This window comes from Suillus discolor (assembly GCF_016758755.1).
Source record: "Suillus discolor strain FC423 chromosome Unknown F5147scaffold_8, whole genome shotgun sequence".
Classification (NCBI taxonomy): Eukaryota; Fungi; Basidiomycota; class Agaricomycetes; order Boletales; family Suillaceae; genus Suillus; species Suillus discolor.
In genome coordinates this window covers 139721-161105 of record NW_024541255.1, presented here as the reverse complement: position 1 = coordinate 161105, position 21385 = coordinate 139721, and the positions used below count along the sequence as shown (strand labels likewise).

The 21385-nt window shown below is 45.8% G+C and overlaps 5 protein-coding genes across 5 annotated transcripts; 2 read left to right on the top strand and 3 right to left on the bottom strand.

The window, feature by feature from the left end:
• The first annotated feature begins 6 nt into the window (after nucleotides 1-6).
• On the top strand, nucleotides 7-1324 carry F5147DRAFT_676257 (RlpA-like double-psi beta-barrel-protein domain-containing protein-containing protein). Its single transcript, XM_041436004.1, has 6 exons — nucleotides 7-489; nucleotides 535-620; nucleotides 670-677; nucleotides 731-859; nucleotides 910-959; nucleotides 1020-1324. Exons 1-6 carry the CDS (start codon nucleotides 74-76, stop codon nucleotides 1114-1116), a joined length of 786 nt encoding a protein of 261 aa, XP_041296816.1. The 5' UTR covers nucleotides 7-73; the 3' UTR covers nucleotides 1117-1324.
• Nucleotides 1325-1491: 167 nt separating this feature from the next.
• F5147DRAFT_676252 (glycoside hydrolase family 55 protein) lies at nucleotides 1492-4952 on the bottom strand. The gene is made up of 19 exons (XM_041436003.1): nucleotides 4629-4952; nucleotides 4523-4576; nucleotides 4433-4465; nucleotides 4268-4383; nucleotides 4166-4217; nucleotides 3959-4107; nucleotides 3888-3909; nucleotides 3774-3839; nucleotides 3672-3712; nucleotides 3596-3619; nucleotides 3059-3549; nucleotides 2688-3001; nucleotides 2621-2631; nucleotides 2453-2565; nucleotides 2277-2391; nucleotides 2097-2173; nucleotides 1911-2046; nucleotides 1823-1848; nucleotides 1492-1769 (listed from the first exon to the last, which is right to left on the bottom strand). Exons 1-19 carry the CDS (start codon nucleotides 4886-4888, stop codon nucleotides 1554-1556), a joined length of 2316 nt encoding a protein of 771 aa, XP_041296815.1. The 5' UTR covers nucleotides 4889-4952; the 3' UTR covers nucleotides 1492-1553.
• An 821-nt stretch (nucleotides 4953-5773) lies between these two features.
• F5147DRAFT_769553 (kinase-like domain-containing protein) lies at nucleotides 5774-7132 on the top strand (the record flags this gene model as incomplete). Its single annotated transcript, XM_041441047.1, has 7 exons — nucleotides 5774-5815; nucleotides 5880-6047; nucleotides 6073-6291; nucleotides 6371-6498; nucleotides 6539-6608; nucleotides 6658-6846; nucleotides 6899-7132. The coding sequence occupies 7 exons, from the start codon at nucleotides 5774-5776 to the stop codon at nucleotides 7130-7132; spliced, it is 1050 nt and encodes a 349-aa protein (XP_041296814.1).
• A 9793-nt stretch (nucleotides 7133-16925) lies between these two features.
• F5147DRAFT_649518 (uncharacterized protein) lies at nucleotides 16926-19188 on the bottom strand (the record flags this gene model as incomplete). The annotated part of the gene is made up of 8 exons (XM_041433345.1): nucleotides 16926-17022; nucleotides 17073-17099; nucleotides 17298-17498; nucleotides 17547-17931; nucleotides 17982-18607; nucleotides 18655-18749; nucleotides 18799-18979; nucleotides 19142-19188. 8 exons carry the CDS (start codon nucleotides 19186-19188, stop codon nucleotides 16926-16928), a joined length of 1659 nt encoding a protein of 552 aa, XP_041296813.1.
• A 600-nt stretch (nucleotides 19189-19788) lies between these two features.
• Nucleotides 19789-20031, bottom strand: F5147DRAFT_548443 (uncharacterized protein; the record flags this gene model as incomplete). The annotated part of the gene is made up of 1 exon (XM_041430361.1): nucleotides 19789-20031. A coding segment is annotated over one exon (243 nt), but the record flags the coding sequence as incomplete, so codon positions are not given.
• Nucleotides 20032-21385: the final 1354 nt, after the last annotated feature.

The window sequence follows — 21385 nt, the reverse complement described above, 5'->3', positions numbered from 1 at the left end:
TGTACCAAGTGTTTCAGTGCAGGCTCTCAGGCAGCCCATCCCTCTTTAACTATTCCTTTTAAACCCCTCAAAAATGCTCCCATGGAGCAACTTTAGTGCGACGCCCTGGTCGCAACTTCTGTCCTTCATTTTCATTTTCCTCTCCTTTCTACCACATATATCATGGGCTTCAGAGTGGATCGACTATTCGCCAGATGGATATGCTACTATGACACACTACAGCCTCCCCGAAAACTTTATTGCAGCATGCGGGTGTACATCCACAAGCACAAATTATCCAACTGCTGCAATGAATCAGATGGCATACGGCAGCAGTACATCTTACGGCCCCGCTTGTGGACAATGCTTTAATCTCACCCTACTAAATTCTTTCCTTTCAAATCCCCCTTTCTACCCCAACGTCACAAAATCAGTAGTCATCAAAGTCACTGACTTATGTCCATTATCTCATTCCGGCTGGTGTAATGCAACTACTCATGGGCCGAACGCGTAAGCACACCTTTTTCGTTGTTCCAACATCTGATCTTCGCATAGTGGTAGTCACTACTTGAATTTTGACCTCGCATGGCCCTCATCTTCGATTCCAAATGATTTCTTTCCATCAAATGAACCACTTTATGGTAAGCACCCGAGATCGCTGCCGCACGCACAATTGATTCGAGTTTCTAGGTTGTACTGTGAGGCTACTTATTGCCGTTGTGCTTGTTTATATAAATCATCGTGCAACCAGGACTTTGGCGTCTGGAATGTCAGTTACCAGTCGGTCTCCTGTACAAATTGGAAGGGCTGGAATAACGCTGCTGCTCTCGGGAGTGTGGTTAACCTGGGATACAGCGCATGCTGTCCCAACAATCCAGCTGTTAGTCAGTCACTATCCTACATCTAACTGTTACCACACTTTTTCCTCAGGGAAGTACTAATGATACTTGTCCGTCGTATTCTGACGACAGTGGCATCCCGTATGTGCCTTTTCGCTCATTTCTTGAAGACATTACTGACGGTGTGTGTGCGGCCAAAAGACCTGACACGCAAACATCTGGATTTACTATATCCTCACCGATTTCGCTCCTTCCTATCGTCACACTCGCTGTATCGTTACTATCCCACGTGTTGTAATTTCTTGGTTTTTCCGGCTTCATGAATTTTTTTGGCATACCCCGAATGCATTGCAGTGGCGCGTACAAGAACGATGGCTACTCCATACAGCATGTATTCTTCACACTCACGACTTCCATACTTATATTTGGACATCCACTGCTGGCATAAAAGCTAGCTCAGAGTCAGGTGCCCAAGTACCTCGATGGCTCAGCTACATATACATCACCTGAATTACCAAGAAGACCATAAATCCAGTAATAGATGAGTCATAGTAAGTGTAGAAGTTGGGACAAAGGATGGACGTACAATTCCAAAGATCGCACGGTAGGCATTCAAGAAATAAGTTTCAAGTTGCACATACGCGTTTGCAGAGAAACGTATGTTTATAAGAAATCTCCTCCACTAATGGTGGTCGGGAAATAAATAGGGGGCGTATAGACTATAGGATACAAATTTTATGGGTAGATAGCTGCTGCAGGGCTCCATAGCGTCACAGTGGACGAAAAGCCTTCCGAGTCGTTCGCAAAATAAATGATCCCGTTCTCTTCGACGCTAATTTGGTATGTTGTCCCCACGGTTGCCAAACTGTAGATGCTGACGGAAGAGGCCCAGTCCACGTTGACGATCTGTGTTTGGCATGTAGTGTTACCCTCACATGTCGCGCTGTAGTTCTGGTGAGAGGCAAAGGTTAGGAACGACCCAATTTGCTTCAGCTGTGCCTCACCTGGAAGAAACTGTAGTGACCGGCACCTTTGGGGAAAATGCATAGCACGTAAACGCAAGCATCACATGAGCACATGATTAAGACGAACCAAACACGATGATATCAGTGGATGATTGCACCCAGAGACCCCAAGCCATAGTTGTGCCATCTGCAAATGTTGGATCATCGTAAACATTTGAGATATCGAATGGCCCTGGCGGTGCAGGATCAGGTTGGAAGTAAGGCTATACAGAGATATCAGAGGCAAACTCATTTCGTCTTTGGATTAACCTACCGTCTCAGTCTGGATTAGACCCATGTAATGGTTTTTCGCCCCGACTAAACTATACTGGTAGAGTATATGATGTTCCGCTATTGAGGACATCTATGAATTCATGGGCATCACCCAAGGTACAATACTTACAGGCTATGCGAAATCAGTATATCTGTCTTGTGGACATAAGAGCAAACTCACATGTACCAATCATCCAGACAGGACCCTGAGAGTGGGACAAAATTCCTCTTCCGCTGAACAAGGTTAGCTGGTCAGAGCCGTCGAGATCGTGATCTGCCAGCCAAACCCATGTTCCCTTGGCGAAGGACATTTGAAATCAGTGCGCTGAAACTATTGCTAAAGTCATAACGCCACACCTCAAGGTAAGCTGATGCACCATATGTGATGTGTAAACCAAGGAAAGCTGCAAAACATTCGAGATTAAAGGATCCCGCGGGGCACTCTGCGTCTTGGAGGTGGGTCCCATTAGCTAAAATAAAGAGTAATAAATCAACGTCCTGCATGCGATAAAACTTCAAACTTGCCTCCCCCGAGCCTATCACAGATGCAGATAAGATAACGGACTCCAAATGATATTAAAAAGGGACTCACCGGATGTGCGAATCCCACATTCCTGCAGCTCCTTGGAGACCAGGGGGATCGCGGACGTTCCACTCCACGACAATGGCGCCTGCAGCTGGTCCTTGCGTCGTGAACACGATATCTGTAATCTCCGTAATGCCCTGCGAGCCTGGTGTACCGACCTGTACAACAACGTTCGGGTTTTCCTGATTATTGAAATTAAGGCCGGCGCCCATAATCTGGGTCCAAGCCTCTCCAACAATTCGTGTTCCTGCCGGAACCTGTATAGTAGAAGTAACCTTATAGATGCCAGCATCGAAATATATGATATAGCATCCAGCGTACTGCCCCACATTTCAATCAGTATAAATATATATTGTCAAACTATCGTGTAAAGATACCTTTGTGAGTACAGCTTTAATAGCTTCAGTGTCATCCGCTATCCCATCTCCAATGGCCCCCAATGACCTGACGCTCTTGAACTGATCGACTGAATAGTCAGCATACATGGGATGTCCTTTGCTGACAATGAAGCCATTGTGGTCCAAAAGGACCGAGTCCTTATGCGCAGAGTGTATCTTGCCCTGTGTGAACGTTCCGTTCGCGTGCGTTCCTGTATAAATGTTACCCTTGCCCCACGATTCAATGGTCCTTGTTCCACCAGCAAGGATAGTAGTGCCGTTTTCCATGACAGCGGTGGACACGTTATTGAGTTGGATGTTATTCAATACGAGGGATCCTGCAACGGAGACATTTGTCGGCGTAGGGGTCTTGATGAAGACAGGAGTGTTTGTGATCACTGCGTCAATAATGGCCTCTCCTCCATTCCCGCCACCCGAAAGATTGAAGCCGATTTGACAGTCATTAATTATGACGCGTTGGTAAGTCCATCCTGTACCTCATCAATTGCGCGCTCACAACAAAAGAACAGTTATTACCCCAGTTCCACGATCCAAACACAGCTTGGGACAAGTGGTATAGGTTCAGTATACTGACATACATCGTAGACCTTACCTGTGTTTGCATTGTTGATAGTGATATTGCGCACGGTAAACCTGTAAGCGGACACATCATGTACCACGGAACTCGGAGAGTAACATGGACGCAAGCACTTACTGTTGGTTTCCGACCCAGATACCATACTTTCCACCGTTGAATACGAGATCTCCCATAAAGCCACCACTTCGCTAGTGTTCATATATGTCTTTCGATGTAACAATATTTATTTACCTTCCAACTTCCATATATATGCCTAGGAGCATGAATAAATAAGCATACCATCATTCATAAGAATGACATACCCTGGTGATTGTTTCCAGGTTCGGTAGACATGTTGACTACCACGTTGACCAGAGACGTTGACTGTGATACTTCCCAGTGGATACCAGTGGCCGAGGCATTCGCAGGCATTCGTGTGAGGTCGATAACAAAATTACGCGCCGACCGGTAGCTTTCATAATACAAGGCCATCGATGTCATGCATACAAGGATATTCGAACGACACATACAAGCTGTCTTGGTTGATATACCAATTCTGATTGTTGGTGTACGGGTCGGCATCTGATCTCGTTGTTAGTAGGTCTTCTTAAACTAAAGAAGCCACTCCGCACCAATTATAGCTAGTCCCGTGAAGTTAGCACTGGCAAGCAACGTCGGAGGTGTTCTTGCGTCGCCCACCATGACTGTGTAATAATATGCTTGGAGTGGAGTAGACACCAGGTAGGTTCTGATTAAACGCGTCAGAAACGAACCTGGCATTATACACACATACTTACCCTGCTGGGAAGTAGACTACTGCCGGAGTGGTTCTAACGAGCCGTCGAGCCTGAGAGTGCACTGGATATCTTGGAAATTTTGTGACTTACGTTGATGAACCGCAAGTCAAGTTACCACATCTGCTACCGGTGGAGATTGCAGCACTGCAAAAAATAAGCATTATGATAACGATCATCGATGCAATGGACTATGCACTTAATAGCAGCAGTGTCATCATGCACACCATCGCCCACAGCTCCATAATCCTTCACGTTCCGAAACACTTTGTACTTCGTCGCATTAGGTGCGAACGGTGCTACACCCTGATGGTGAATGTTTTCGAGCCAGTAAGGTTCTCCCCACAATGCGTTTCCTGTAGTAAGAGGCACACCACATGCTGATCCCAGTGCGGCGACATGGGTGGTCTGGCTCACGATCGCGCCGAGGGCGAGCAAAAGTAAGCTTGCGAACACCATGCCTTACCAGCGAGTGAGATCCGCAGAGTACAACGGAGAAAACGCTGGCACCTGAAAAAGTTGCGTACCCACTTTATATTTGCCTGAAGATAGAATGGAAGCGTACCAGTTTTATTTATTTATATAGATGGCGTCCACATTGTGCGACGGAAGAATATCGCCTTGATAACAAACCCAAGAATGAGATTGTTGGCACAATCATTCAGGTGACCCGTGCGTGGAACTCGAACATTTGATGAGCTGGCCCCCCGGGGCATTCGACGGTGCTAGTGGCGTAAGTAAAGTTAAATGCCATATAGTGACTTACGTGCCAATGTACATATGTAGTTAGTACCTTTGCTGAACCTGCACTCGCCGACTAGCGCCCATTTGGCCCGTTTAGACCAGCTATAGGCTTCGAAAAGGCTGCATCCCTTCTATCTCATACGTCATGTAGCAATCGAAGAGTCGCATGAGCCACAAAGATGTTCAGTTATATTCGTCGGCGTCGACGATATACAGGACAAACGAACGAACAAACGACTCTACTAATCGCACGCACTGCCAGTGACACACTGATCATGGCAGTGACATAATATTGCAGTTGAACTTGCCTCTCGGAAACGTCCGAAGTGGGACCCCGTAAGCATTAGGGTGCTGGAGCACCTTCAGCATGCCGCAACCCACACTGAGTCTCCCTAAATTTAAAAGCTCGCATACCTGTTTCTCACCGATGCGGACATCCCGTCGCAAGTATCTCGGTGACACTTGTATATAAAACTATCCACCTGACTCGGACTGCCACCATTGCATCTCAATGCAAACAATGCACATGGTGGCAAGTGTCCTAACCTCATTATCGATGTCAATGCGTTTCTCACTGCTATCCTTCGCCGAAATCCCACCATGGACTGGACAAGCTACAATGGGAATTATGGCCACATCGTGGTGCGTATCTGTAAACACACTTCTTCTCACCCTGCACACTGGTAGGCTACATTACAGCCACAAGGGTATCCCTGCTCGCGTGCTCGAGCGAGATGAAGAACGACGTGCTATCTTCATGAACCATATCGCCGAGACAGCTTTGGACCCGGAAATGCTGATGTTTGGTGACGAGCGTGAAGCTGCGAAAGATAAAAGGACACTGATTCGTCGATTTGGCGAAAATTGGAACAGGGTTTTCTTCGTTTATATCTCAGTAGCAGTTGAAGTGTACCGTCCCTTCTCATATCCCCCTGAATTTCCATCGTCTATCACACCTGAGTGCTGAGCCTTGGTCTTCACTATCCGACTACCCCCATCCCACAACATCCGTGTCTTTCTCGTCCAACACTTCCTCGCATGATTCAAATTGCCCTGTGAAAGGCGGAATACTGTTGGAGCGCTTGAATGAGATGCTGGGCAGAGGTTCGAGAAGCCCGGTATGTCTATCTGCCATTGTCGAGCCTTCGCGAAGATTTCTACGATGCGTTCCTACTTGGCTTACACTTGTGTTTCCAGACTGGAACGCGCGTGTACTTTGTCATGGAGTACGTTAGTGGAGGTGACCTCATGTTGCACATCCAACGCGAACAATTCTCGCTTCGTCAAGCCAAGTTTTACGCGTCGGAGGTCCTTCTTGCTTTGGAGTACTTCCACGCGAACGGCATCATCTACTGTGATCTGAAGCTTGATTAATATGTGGTATGGCTCAACCACGAGCACGTTCTGCGGTACTCCTGAGTTTATGGCTCCCGAAGTACTTGTTACATCTCCTTGCTGTGAGGATTGAACTGATGTTGATGCAGATTCTCCTGGAACAACGATACGGCCGCGCCGTAGATTGGTGGGCGTTTGGTGTCTTGACGTATGAGATGTTGCTTGGACAATCACCTTTCCGTGGTGATGACAAAGATGAAATCTTTGATGCCATCCTGGAGGATGAACCTCTATATCCCATCACCATGCCGAGAGATGCTGTTTCCATCTTGCAACAGGTTGAATGTTCCTGCACTCTACTTGTTGTGCTTGCTGATGGTGATTTTGCAGCTGTTGGCTCATGATCCCACCCGACATTTGGGATCTGGGAAAGCTGATGCCAAGGAGATCCGAGTTAAGAGACATCCCTTCTTCAAGGATGTGAGCTTTGATGATGTCTTGAACAAACACATCCCACCGCTGTACTTCTCCACTATAGTAAACCCTGATGTTTTAAGGAAAGGGAACAATGTTGATTTCATTTGTTTCTTCTCGATAGATTGGTTGAAGTTTACTGCTTCATGACCCAAGATGACACTCTTGGCAAAATTTGTTGCGTGATGTCTTTGGAAAGATTGTGCAGTAGACTGCTCAGGTGTCCTTTTCATCAGAGGCTACTCTGAGACAAAGAGCTTTTGTGAGTCGCCAAGCTATCGTACTTTGTACATGAATCTTATGCTATTATTGTAGGGAAGAAACTTAGAAAAACCATTCTCTTGGAAACTGGTGTCATCATTAAGTAGTACAGTGACACTGTGGACGGACTCATGCAACAATTCCAGGATCAAGTTGATCGAGACGGATGCATGATGTTGAATATTCTTGCAAGATATCAGTGCCTATGGATGGCTGATTCTGAATCGGGTTCAACAGTACTCGCATACTGTGTGTCCATGAATGACTGTGTGATGACAGAGATTTGATGACATTGAGTATATAAAGTATGTTCAAATAGTTTTTACTGTATGTTATAGCAGTCCATTTGGGAAAGGCTTTGGAAAGCTTAAAAAAGCTCAAACAAAATTAAGGAAGAATGAAAATAATTCCAAATATTTTGGGAGGTGTGCTACAGCTTCTTGTCTGCTGCAAGAGTGGCCCATTACAATTTTGTCATCAAGTGTACTAATGTTATTCTAGATACATTGACCAGTCCTAAAGGGCACTTTCCATGGGAAGGTGTTGCATAATCTTTTAGTTGAAAACATATATAATGAAAAAGGAGAACATTAAAAAGGTATGAGAGGAGTGTGCTGTCATCCCCTGTTGATCTTCGTGGCCACAGATCATAAATTTGCTATGAAGTCCTACATGATTCTACATTCATTGATTAGTGCCTAGGGATCCACATGGGTAAACCCGCAGGTGTCCTGAGGTCAACCCATACCCGTACCCACCACAGGTATGTACCCATGGACATGGGTATGGTGTAGCACTCAGATTGGCATTGGGCCCATATCCTGCCAATCTCATAGGTATCTCACATCATACTCCTTGACACTCCTTTTACCTTCCGAGAGTTCCGTGCACTCATCCGAGTCATCTGAAGGTCATCTGTTCCCTTCTGAGGCCTGTATACACTTCTGATCCTCTGTACCATGTCCTGTCTGTGTCTGTTTGACTTCGCTGGTGCTTTTTTCACTTGTTCATCTGTTATTGATTATGTCTTAGGGGCACATACATTGTCGGCCCATTGAAACCATTGGTTAATATGTATAGCTGTGCACCTTGTGTGCTATTACATGCATATCTCTGTAGCGGCTCACCTTAAGTCTTATTACATTTTGGATAGCTTATCTCGCTACTGTTTTCGCCTATGCAGTTTCTGGACTTTCATGCTGTAGGATATAATCTGCCTCGCTAGCTAACTCGCACTTCACTTCACTTTCCCTGCTACAAGTCATAGTTAGTAGAGTCACTTTGGATAGTCGTACCTTCGCACAATTGATTTTTGTTCATTCAGAATGATTGTTTGGCCTGGCCACTGCCATTTTGCATCTCGCTATCTCTTAGTTTTCCTGATAGACTTTGCTTAGTCGCACTTTGCAAGTCTTATACTTCGACATACACGCCATACTTCTACCCCAGAACCTTCGCTGTTCATTGGAAGCTCTTCGGACGCTTTGTGCAACCTTGGACCTTCGTTTCTTGACGTCAGACCACCTTTGGACCACATCAGACAAGTGCTTTGGTACTTCGGACACATCTTCGGAACTTTGATTGCACTTGGGTGACCTTTCTGTTCTTTCTACTTCGATCTTGACTAGATATCCCTTGCATTTATATCAAGGAGTATTTCTATAGGCAGTCTCTTTGGGACGAGCATTACACTCACGCATTGAGTTCTGAAGGTAACACTTTTGTAGCGCCTACACAGAATCAACTCTTTACAATGGGTATGTATGTGGGTACATACCCATGGTGGGTGTACCCACCCCCACCCAAATCCAACAGCCACCAGTGCTTAGCACACATGCCTGGCACACATCAGCGAATGCTGATGTGCATCAGGAAATTGCTAAGGCGATGGTTTTCGTAGTTGTAGTTGGTAAGATCAGATCAAAAAGTCACGCAATTATATGTAATGACAAAAGTAGACAAAATAATATATAAGATAAGCAAATTGGTAGTGAAGGATAAGATATGGCAAAAAATGTATAATTCTGATGAAAATAGGCAAGTGTACCAGCATTTCTTGACTGCATGGTCACCTATGGTCACCGGTGACCAAGAGGCTTGGCCCTATAGGATGCTTATGTAAGTCCGAAATTTTTCAAAGTTCAATGTCTTCTTACTAGTTCCTTCTCTCAATGCTACCACCACCACTTAATTACTCTGAACTTGCCTCAAACTCTCACTCTCTTTGGCCTTCCCTCTTGGTCCCTCCCTTATGGTTCCTCCTCCTTGGTTCCTCCTCCTTTGTGATTCCTCCTTCGCAGACCCTCCTTTGTGGACCCTCCTTCCTGAACCCTCCTTCCTGGACCCTTCTTTGCGGACCCTCCTCCCTCTTATACTTGTTTTCTGTCTTTTGTTGTGTTATATATGTATATATGTACTTACATCTTGTTTGTTTAATTAGAAAATGAATTTTTTTTGGAATAAAATGTGTACAAAGGTCAAAAAATTAGCTTTTGTTTGAAGCCACCCAACATTATCAAACTTTGTCATGGCTGCCAAGTGTTGGCAACATTTGCCAGTTTGGTGAGAAATGGCAAGTAGTTGCAGGTAGACTATCATGATTGTGCTTTTGGTAGTTTTCATCCAACTTACTCCAGGTATATAAAGCATTTTCTAGTGAAATATCATTTTGATAGATATTAGAGTCACTCAGAGTAGCTTTCGTAAACCTTGCTAAGATTCACTAAGGCCGGCTAGAGTATGGCTAGAGTACAGCCAGAACAGGCTGTAGGCATGCAGCACACTTCGGCACCCCAGCGGAGTTCAAATGACACTTAGGATTTTTCAAAGCATTGCGGGGAGTCATACACTCAGTAGAATAGAATTTGAAATGACGAGTAGCTATACTAGATATATGAACTTTGCAATATGTATCAACTGAACAGAAATCAATAAAATTGTAAATAAAAAAAAGTCCCTATGAGATCACAGCGCTAGGGGGAGGAGGGGATGCCAAGCGTTAGGAGAGGAGGGGAGGCCATGCGTTAGGAGAGGAGGGGAGGTCAAGCGTTAGAGGAGGAGGGGAGGCCAAACACTAGGAGAGGAGGGGAGGCCAAGGTCTGGAAACTAGTGTCAGTGCGAGAAACCCAGTGAATATGAGATGCTGCTGGTCAGATGGGATGGTCATGTGTGGGGGGAGAACTAAAATAGAATTGCTAAGGGTGAAAAGTTGTGGGGTGCGACTCTTGGGAGGTGGAGGAAGAACATACCTTGTGCACATCGCCCCCAACAATTTCATGCTGACTGGTTGGACGCTGTTGGCGGTGGATTGTGAGGTCAGTGTGGATCATGAGCCTGGAGTCCAAAGGTGCGATGAGCATGCCAACTGGAAAATCCTGTAATTTTAAACTGCACTACCAACTACGTCACATATGCCAACGGAATAGGAGTTTTGATCCCCCCTGAATCATCCTCACTATACCTCATCAATCTACATGTGTACAGATGCTGAATGACATTGACCAGGCTGCCCTTGCAGTAGCCAGGGCAAAATATCAGCACATCATGGAAGATGATGACTCTACAGACTCTATCTCAAGCTTAGACTCTTTAGATCTTACTCGTGACTTGGATCTTGATATTTTCTTAAATATTATGCTTTCCCCTCCTTCACCTCTATCTCCAGTCCTCTCTGACTTCTCTGATTTTTTGGATTTGGACGACTCATCAGACGATGATAATCATGTTCTTGCCCACTACAATTGCCTCCAAGATTCCATTGCAACTCTCCAGGATGAAGTTTTGAAGGCTCGTGTACTTCACAGGCCTGATGTACCTCTCCCAAGAGCCCCTCAGCTACACCTTCTAGTTCATTTTGGGGAACATCGCCCTCTCCTATTCCATCACAAATTATGTGTCGACCCAGAAATCTTTGACAACATCCTTGATCAAATCTCAGGTCAACCTATTTTTCACAACAACTCAAATAACTCCCAGCTTCCCATTGCTATTCAACTTGCAATTTTTCTCAACCGTGCTGGCCACTATGGCAACTCCATCTCTCTAGTGGATGTCTCTCAATGGGCAGGTGTTAGTGTTGGTTCAGTTATTAATTGCACTAATCGTGTCATGGTTGTACTGCTTGACCAGCATGATGCTTTCATGGGCTTTCCTCCCCATGATTCAAAGGATTTTGAGCTTGCTCGGAGGTATAGTGCAAGGGCTAGCACTTGCCCTGAGTGGCAGAATGGGGTCCTAGCAGTTGATGGGACAACAGTTGATTTATATGCAACACCAGGCTTTTTCCACCAGGCTTTTTATGATAGGAAATCAAAGTATTCTCTTGGCTGTCAAGTGAGTTATTTTATTTTTCTATGGTTAATAAATTCAAGGCAGTCATCATGCTCCATAATCTTCTCATAGTTGATTATGCTCTTGGTCATCCTGGAAGTGTCCATGATGCATATGCATCTTGATCCACTTGTATCTATCAGGAGCATGACACACTTCTGCCAGCTGATCACTGGATCTGGGCAGACAGTGCTTATCCACTAAGCACTTGGTGTATCACCCCTTTCAAGAAGCCCTGCAATGGACACCTGACAGCGAATCAGAGGACATTCAATTATCATCTTTCTACAGTCTGTACCATTTTTTCTTCCTGATTTTTCTGAATTTACAATTTATTTAGGTCCGTGTTCGCGTCGAACATGCTTTTGCTGCATTGAAAGGGCAGTTTTAATCCCTTTGAGATCTCCAACAGAATATCAATTCAGCCAATGACTTGCAGGCAGCTGTCCACTTGATTCAGTGTTGTCTCATTCTTCACAATATGATCATCCAGTTTGAAGAAAATCGATCTCTTACAGAAACTGGTGGCTCAGTGAAATGGGCCTGTCAAGAGGACAATAATCCAACTCATGGAGCAGAGAATGAAGGACCTGATGGTGATGAACAACTGGGAGATAGATTGTATGAGGGGACTCCTGGACATGCACAACGCGAGAGGATGATGGATATTTTATTTGACAGTCCCCACTCAAGAGCAGTACACAGAGCAGACAGAGGATAGCTACAAATTCCATTGGCAAGCAAGTACACAAGAACATCAGTATGTAGTAACACTAGTACAAAATAACAAGTGACATATGGGCAGTACAAACTATAGTATGAGGGTAGCATGAAACAAGAATGAATAAAACATATACTCAAGATCCAGATCCAGAACTAGAGATATGAGCATACTCAATCTTGAGGCACAACATCGCCACCTCCTGCTCATGCGCATGCGCCGATGCAGTGTGCATTTTCACCTCTGCCTCACAAAGGCAAATCTTGGAATTCCTAGCCTCCAGGGAACGTTGATGTGCGGCAGCAGCTTCAGCTTGAGTATCTGTGTGCTCAGCTTGCAGGAATCTGTGTTCATTAGTTTGATGCACGAGATTGTACTTAGCCATGTAGCACTTGTTTTGAAGTTCTTCCCGAGTGATCTTGTCCGATTGCACGTTTGCGATTTCTTTGTTGAGCCTGTCAACCTGACTCTGAATATCCGACCGCTGCTTCTTCACCTGCCTCGGTTTCCCCGCAGATGAGGAATTGACTGGGGATGTCATAGACATTGACGAAGGCACTGACGACGCCGACACAACTGACGGAGGCTTGGACCTCAAGGACCCTGAAGAGCGACAAATGGCCGCAGCTTTGAGCGACTTGGTGCTGGTGCGTCACTTTGGATCGGACATCCCGAAGGAAGCACAACTGTCGCGGTGGAGAGTCTGTGATGCGGGGGGTAGGGTGAAGTTAGACTGAGGCGTGGGAGTCAAGAGAGGTGAAGGGCTTGAGGGAGGAAGCAGCCGTTTTGATGTGGTGGGTCTGGGCCTTGGAGGGCTGTTGAGTATGGTGACATTGGGGTCGTTACGGTAATCATATGGCTCTGGGGGAGTAGGGCACAGTACATCATCGAAAGATAAGTCCATCAGCTCGTCGTCACGATTGAGGGGGCTAAGATAGTCAGGGAGGTTGATATCATCATCATCAAGGGGAGAATTGGGAGCACGACAAGGGAGGACGTCAGAGTGGGAGTGAGGGGGGTGTTGGCTATATTGAGGGTGCTGAAGAGGCAGGGGGTTGTAGTAATGTCCGCCGTAGTGAGTGGGATAGGATTGGCTCGTGGAGGGAGCAGGATAGGGTTGGCTCATGGAGGGAGCAGGATAAGGTTGGCTCATGGAGGGAGTGGGATAAGGTTGGCTCATGGAGGGAGCAAGATAAGGTTGGCTTGTGGGGGGAGCAGGATAAGACTGGCTAGCGGAGGAAGCAGATGCGCCAAATTGAGCGCTCCCAGAGTGCTGACCCTCAGAATACGAGCTGCCTGCCATATGCAATATTGAAAAGTACTTAGCAATGTGGTCTACTCCCAGGCGTGATGAGACCGTCTGGAGAGACAGTGCAGGATTCCCCCCCATGATGCGCACAAGGTCATCATACCAGGGGAACTCCTTTAAAATTTGCGCTGTGAATTAAATCAGTTAGATTATGTGATAAAATACAAAGAAAAAATGTACCGTGCAGATTCTCTGTGGAATTTGTATCATCTGGCATGATACCAGTGCCCGTCACATGTAATTTGTTGTGGCATTCACAATATCTTTTTTTGAGGCTTTGAACCAAATGTTAGTACATCATAAGGACAGCCAAGAAAACATACTAGTTGATGTGATTAAGTGTTGAATCTTGATATTTATCCTGTGCAGCTGGATAGTGTTCTGCATAGTCTTTGTCGTCCTCAAAGACATACTTAGCGATGACAGCGCATATGGAAATCTTGTCTTTGCCAGTGGCACGTTCACCATCTGTATGTGACTGCTTGCTGTCAGCATAGAAAAGAATACAGCAGTCAGCTGGGTGGTTGAGGAGGTGTTCGATGACCTTCTGGGTGCAGAAAGGGGCAGATAACCAGTGGACCTGGATTTTCACCAGGTCTGAGCCACTAGCTTCGGTGGGACTTCATGCCCATTGAGACCTGCCACCCCTACCGTGAGTGACAGGCCCTTGCATGACTTCTACAATTCTTTTTCTTTCTATGGTTCTCCTAGAGGGTGTTTCTGAGACTCATAGTCGTGCAGAACAACGACGAGATGGTGGTCAAAGGGCAGGCATAATGTTTGAACTCCGCTGGGGTGCCGAAGCATGCCACATGCCTACAGCCTGTTCTGGCTGTACTCTAGCTGTACTCTAGCCAGCCTTAGTGAATCTTAGCGAGGTTTATGAAAGCTACTCTGAGTGACTCTATTATACAAATTTTAAATCAGGTAAAGCTTGACAAAACTTTACCATTTTCACGTCACTTCCCTGATGTGGCTTGAACATATGCGGAGGACACTGGAGAGTGCCAGAAGAGTGGAAGGAGGGATGAGACAGGAAGAACAAGATGGAGGGTAGGATGCAGTGTAGGGTGCGAGTGGTGGTAGTAGCACACTGCAAGGTTAAAGATAGTAGTAAACAAGAAAAAAACATGTGCACCTGGAACAAGCAGCGAACGACTGAGAGCAATGAGCGAATGGGCGAATGGGCGAGCAGTGAATGACTGAGATCAGCAAGCAAAAGAGTGAGAGCAGCGAGAAACACACCTTTGCCACTTAGAGCCTCAACTGCACCTAATGCCATCAACCTCCAGTGAAATGTCAGACCTCATTCCAATCACTACACCCCTGCAAGAGTTAGCTTGAAGGCTGTGAGTTGGGTGCTGATCATCCGCAGGTTGGATTGTGCTACAGAATGCTACAGAGCGGTCTGTAGCATTCTGTAGTGAATTACATTTCCCTGATGATATTGGTGGTTGAGATCTAGAGTCAAGTAGTGGTGAAAGTATGAACACAAATATTGGTAAGCATGCTCAGCAGTACCTGTGTGGGTAACAGGTACTCAAGACTCTAACCCATACCTGTACCTGCTAGGTACCCATACCTGTGACCCACGTGGGTTACCCGTACCTGTGTGGATCCCTACTAGTGCCAAAGGTACTTCCCATGAGAAGGCCTTGGATGAGGCTGTAATTAGGCAATGACATGGGTTTTGAAAACCCACATGGGTCATGGGTATGGGTACCTGTGGGTTGAGTAGGGGCTGACCCTTCATATACCCATACCCATAGGCATGGGTTCAATGGTTGGTGGGTATCTTGGTATCAGTTGAAACTTATTGAACTGTACAGTTCCATCCCCATATGGTGTACTATATTGTAAACTTTAAAACTAAATACTGACACTCTGGGAATCTTCTATTCTAAGTGGTGCTTCTATATCAAACTACAAAATAATCTCTGCATCAATAGCTAACAAATAACAGTGTAAGCCTACTGAGAAGGCTCGAGAGTTCTTAATAAGTTATCAAATGTCAAAAAGATCATCAAGCAAAAAGCAAGTCATGAGCTCACCTTTGGAAAGTCTGCAAAGTGTCCCACAACTGTGGTGTTGGATCCCAAAGACTCAGACACTCAATAGTTCCTAGGGTAGCCTACAGCCTCATTGTCAGGAGTGATGGTGTCTGGGTCAACAGGAGGAAGAGGTAGAAGATCAGCCATGTGAGTGGGTGTGGACACAATGGGTGCTGGGGCAGAGTTGATGCTATCAGATGGGGGAGGGACACCATTGATCCGGGCAATGTGAACTTCATGCTGATGTGCAAGCTGGGACTTATTGACTGCAACACAGTTCCTGAAGTTCTGGCCCTTCTCGATTGGAATGGGTATTCAGCCTGAACGTCGAATGATAGTGGCATGAGGAGGGTCAATGGGAGGTGCAGGAGTCACAGGAGATGCAGCGCACGTGGTTGGGTTGTGACTGATTGCTGGAGCAAGTACATCGTCATCTTCATCATCACTGTCTGGGAACTCATGATTCATCAGACTCTCATTAAAGATAATGTCATGTGAGTTAAAGAAGGCTCCAGTGGCAAGGTCATGGCACCGCCATGCTTTCACTCCAGGGGGATACCCCATGAAGATGGCTTCATGAGAGCGAGATCTGAGCTTCTGTTGCAGTTCTGTGGGGATGCGCACGAAACAGCGTGCACCAAAGATGTGAATGTGGGATAGATCTGGCTGAACACCATGAAGCATCTCATAAGGAGTCTTCCTCACTGGCAAAGTACATGACTCAGTCCGGTTAAATAAGTAGCATGCGGTGAGTGTAGCCTCTCCCCACAGTAGTCTTGGCAGATGAGCGAAGTCCAGCATCACATACATACGACCTTCAATCGTATGCATCACCCTCTCTGCCTTCCCATTTTGCTGATGAGCATAGGGGGCAGAGTGTTGATGCCCAGTGAAAACTGACTATGACAGGAGGAGTCGTGGTGTGACAATAAGTGATTTTGTCAGCAGCTCAGTAGAAAAACATATGAGAACATGATAAGACACATAGTGAGCGAATCCACACATTTCAATATATGCAGGTGTGGGTTTCCTCATGCACATAGGTGCTTTTTTTAATGTAAAACATATTTGCGCATTTGAACGCATATACTCGTTCCCCTTGCCAGATGGTTGAAAATGTGCGCAAATATGCTCGAATAATATTAGGCACTGTAGGAATGGTGGTACAAAAGTGGTACAAAAAAGCTCAAAAACACATATAGCGGCTTGAAAACATGATGTGCGTGGACAGCAGCTCGAAAGCACTCGAAAACATTGTAGGAAATGTGTATGTCAAATTGTGCAGGGTCGGATCATGCTGAAGCGGATCATGCTGAATCTAATAGTGACATCCTTTGGAGACAGATTTGGTCCATGTATCGGAAGCAACCTAGTAGACAATAATTTAGAAGGTCCATCGAGAGAGAATCAAGGACTTACAAGTGTAGCTGCTTCCTCATTGTATCCCTACCGGTCAGTGTGAATGAATCAACTCAAATACAAGAGATTATATCACTTGCCTTTCGTTGCTCTAGTGTCAGATTCCCATAATAAGCACAAAATTCCTCTGTCGTCCCGCCAATTTTGATTTGCTTCAGCCAACAAAGAGCACATAGATTACTGCAACCCATTAGTAAAGGGAAAGTCTGAGAAAAAAACACGTACCATCCATTCTTAGTAGGGCTCGGGCACATTTTCAAGCTCTTGCTTCCTGCCTTGGCTGCTTTGCCTTTCTGGAGGTTGGAGTTGGCTCCATCGGATGGGACAGACACTTTTTCGGTTGGAACAGGAGGTGCTTGCATAGGTACAGAATCGGAAGGCAGTGGAGGAATTTTCACACCAGCGGCAGCCAGCGCGAGCAATGAGCTAAAGAAAGTAAGTAACACCAACAAATAAAAGCAATGTACAACCAACATGGGATTGGATACAGTGATTTTGATTGGTGCAGGTGTAGCGGTAGGTGGCTGTGGTGGTGGTATATTTTCCTTTTCCTCAAGCGGATCGCCAGCAGGATGAGATGACACGGTGATAGGGCTTGGAAGAGTAGTGGGAGATTCGGACTCTTTGATGGGATGGGAAGGCTCTGCAATAACAATAGTAGGAGTGACACTCGCACTCTCCAGAGACTCTTCGATGATGGTATGAGAAGGCTCTGCAGTGTCGCCGTTGGTAGTGGGAATGCTTGCACTCTCCGAGTCCAAAAGATCCAGAGATGGTGATAGCACTGGGGAAGGAAGTACTGCTGGTGGTATCGAAGGAGTTGGAGGCAAAGAAGGGGGAATCAACACATTTGGAGTAACTACAGTATGGTATTATTAGTAGGGTAAAGCAACTTGAGTGAGAACCTACATTTGAGTTTCTTTTCTGGGACCTTGGACTTTGAGCACTTCACTTTCTTGCGCTTCTTACCTTTTGCGTCCAAGGAGTCTCCATCGTCGCTGTCATCATCACTGACGTCATTGCCATCCTTCCTTGATTTCCAGTTGCCATTGTCATCAAGGTGGTTCCTTCGCCATGTGGAGTAAGACGACTTGCACAGATAATCTAGTTTCCATCCATCGTTAGCGAGAGTAAACAGTGGGTACGATTTTTCCATGAGTGAATGAATGAATTGGTTTCCCGTCGAGGACAACTTGCCCCACGACTTCAGAGCAAGCTGGCGATTTACAAGTTCTGAACATCCTCCATGCAGGATCTTGTGAATAGCTTTGACTGTTGCTTCAGGGACCAGTTCTCCTTTTTCACCTTCAAGGTAAGGAATTTTCCCGCAATGAAGCCCTTGTGCGCTAGCTCGTTCTGCCCAATCCAAGAATGCGTCCTGGTTCCAAAATTTGACCTTGGGATGTGTCTCACAAGTCGGCCGTTTGATGTTACTGGTGCAGGGTGCTGCCAGTGATAGGTGTATGCCTTTGGAGCTGAGAGACTCCACAGCTTCATCAAGGCACACAGAAGAGGCGAGCTGGTGAAACATTGCCCTATCATTACATTAGAGAATGCACATGAAGTACATACAAAATCTTACTGTATAGTATCACATTCAATGGAGAGTTTGGTGACCTGTGCTTCCAAGATTTCACAATGCTCTTGCAAGGCTTGGTTTTCATGCATATATGCTCCCTAAAACATACAGTAAGTTAATAGAAACAGTAGCAAGTGACTCACTCACCTGCTGAAACAAGCTGAATTGAGGCTGTGGGACTTGCACTGGGGGTGGTGAGAATGAATCTGCCTTGGGTGACGTCATATTTGCCAAGGAGGGTCCAGGAGAAGGTGTATAAGACCCTGAAAATGCACTGTTGTTCCAGAGGCTAGAGCCTCCCTCGCCAGCCATACTGAACATACTAGAACTGTAAGAATTATAAAGTCAGTGATAGGACAGACTGACTCGATATAAACTACAAGCAAGACTCATTAAGTCATCTGTATTCAATATTCTGTCTCCGATGGAAAATACCGAATCAAGAAACTTGTCTTGGTCTCGACACGGTACCTTTCATTTCATGACTTACCACACATTGATGTCTTCCCCAACTATCATTAGCTCATCCAACGTCATGATGCTCGGGGATGTTGTTGTTGTCAAGATCGATGGTTTAGACGTGTCGTGGGCTACTTATGTCTTGTCTTTAGACATGGAATCTCCTGGATGAAAGGTGCGTGTTTTTTGTGCTTATTTGCTGATCCCACATATATAATTGTATAGAGAGTTGTTTTTCGCTTCAAAGACCTTCGTCGCAATGAGGATCAAAGCCGGATGAAGACATGATGCCAGTGGTTAAGTCTGAGGAGGAGAACATCAAAACCGAGCCTGAGGAAGATCTGACAATTAAGGTTGAGGAGGACCTTCCTGAACTTCTTCTGGCAATGTAAGTACAATATTTGTCTGTATTGTAATATAACTTGTTCATTTATAGTGCTTGTACAGTGTCTCCATGTTGTCTTCGAAACTGTCCAGCAACTTTAAACTATAATGAGTTAGCATGTAGAAGATGTTTTAATAAAACAAACAAACCTTCACATTGTGTGACATTCGCACTTGCTCACGCGCTTTGGTGGTCTCTCTCCAAGCTGAGGGAGCAACCTGCTTATTGGGTAACAAAAGTCAGGCCCATTTCTTGATGTGAGGAAGCATGTGACAAGCACCAAGAAAATTGGTGATTGCTTGTGCATCTGCACCGTCTGGGAGTTTCGCATATCGTTCTCGTTTGCGAAGAAGCACATACCCATCTCCTAAATCAACAGAACCATTTGGAAGGCCTTGGTGTAAATTGTCGAGCTCAGGCATTATGGAGAGAAGGGTATTAATGTGGCAGCGTCGAACTACTTCTTGTGAGAGGTTTGCAAAAGGATTCGAGGGCTGACAAATTTCTTGACCCAAATTTCCAATCATTCGTTCCATAGTCCACTGTGCATAGCATATTGATGGGCCTTTCTGCACTGTTTCTGAGATGAGGTGGTTGGTTTGATGGACACATGGATGAATGAAGTGGATGCGATCTTCTCGGCGACGATAATACAAGAGTTCAAAGTCCCGTTCCCAGCAGCATAAAAGTGCTTGGGCATGGACAAGTTCCTGGGCTGTGATGCGATATTGACACATCAGCTGGAATCCACGGATGAGTTGGCAGTAGTTAGACCAGTATTTCTGGGGTAGAATGTCGTAGAGTAGTGTTACAGGCATCCATAACACCTACAGGAGCCCCAGCTCTGCCTACGCCTGCCCCCGCTCTGCTAGACTCTAGACGCGGCGGAACACCGCCTGCACTTAGAAAGACAGCGGTCTGGACCACTGTGACACCGCCCCTGGCCTAGACGGCCTTGTACCTGATCCATGGAGGCTGTACGTCTCATGGTCACCCTAGATCAGCGCATGTATACCGCATGTCGCTTCATGAAGATCTGGAGCGCCCTTGGCGCCTCATGGTACTTATGCGCAGTCGCACTTGGCGCTGCATGCTTAATCAGAGGTTAAAGCCTCATGTACCTTATCTGACCTCATGTCTTGTTATCATAGATCCTAGATATACTATAGATTACAGACTGAGCTAGAATACTTATATGTAGCACATATAAGTAGACAGATTATAGTACTTAGACTTTACTTTAATCTACTAGGTTCATCCCAGAACTTGTTCAACTAAGCCTCTCAGCTTTCTTGTATAAGACCGCACTTCTAAGTCGCTCCCCGCTTCTTAGCCGTATCCGCTAGCCCTGTATCTCGATGAGCGCCGTCTTACCGAGATCACTGGAGGAACCCTTGACGTTTCGTCAAGCCGAGAACCACCCTCAGCTTCAGTAGACTCACTCGAGTCGTCGCTGAGAAGACCTATCCTAGTTCGCACACGCCGACCGACGGTCAGCGTAACAAGTAGTGCAGGTGCAAGGCCAAACATGTACAGTTGAAATTCCCATGTTTTATAGCCGGTGTTAAGCTTCTCAGGAATATTACAAGGCTTGCGATCAAATGAAGTGGGAAGGTAGGGTCCGGCATTCTCAACTGCTGCTCCATATATAGTCCAGGTACCCTCGTCTCTAAAGACAGCCCAGTCCCAAGTTTTGACATTGTCTGATGGGCCGCAGTCTAAAGTTCCGTGCCAGAGACTCAGTAAGAGATTGCTAAGATTTGCTGCGAGGTGCATGATGTCCGTCGTCATGCAGAATGGGACTCCAAGACTGCGTGAAGGACTTAGGCCAAGGATTAGAGGGGGCTTTGTTATACCTGTCTCCGTTTTCCTGAGGTCGAACTGACGTTG

Coding starts and splice junctions, on each gene's coding strand:
- F5147DRAFT_676257 (XM_041436004.1), top strand. CDS start 74: ATGCTCCCATGGAGCAACTTTAGTGCGACGCCCTGGTCGCAACTTCTG. Junction 860..909: donor GCTGTCCCAACAATCCAGCT/GTTAGTCAGTCA, acceptor CTTTTTCCTCAG/GGAAGTACTAATGATACTTG. Junction 960..1,019: donor TCTGACGACAGTGGCATCCC/GTATGTGCCTTT, acceptor TGCGGCCAAAAG/ACCTGACACGCAAACATCTG.
- F5147DRAFT_676252 (XM_041436003.1), bottom strand. CDS start 4,888: ATGGTGTTCGCAAGCTTACTTTTGCTCGCCCTCGGCGCGATCGTGAGC. Junction 4,577..4,628: donor GATGACACTGCTGCTATTAA/GTGCATAGTCCA, acceptor TATTTTTTGCAG/TGCTGCAATCTCCACCGGTA. Junction 3,002..3,058: donor TTAAAGCTGTACTCACAAAG/GTATCTTTACAC, acceptor AATGTGGGGCAG/TACGCTGGATGCTATATCAT.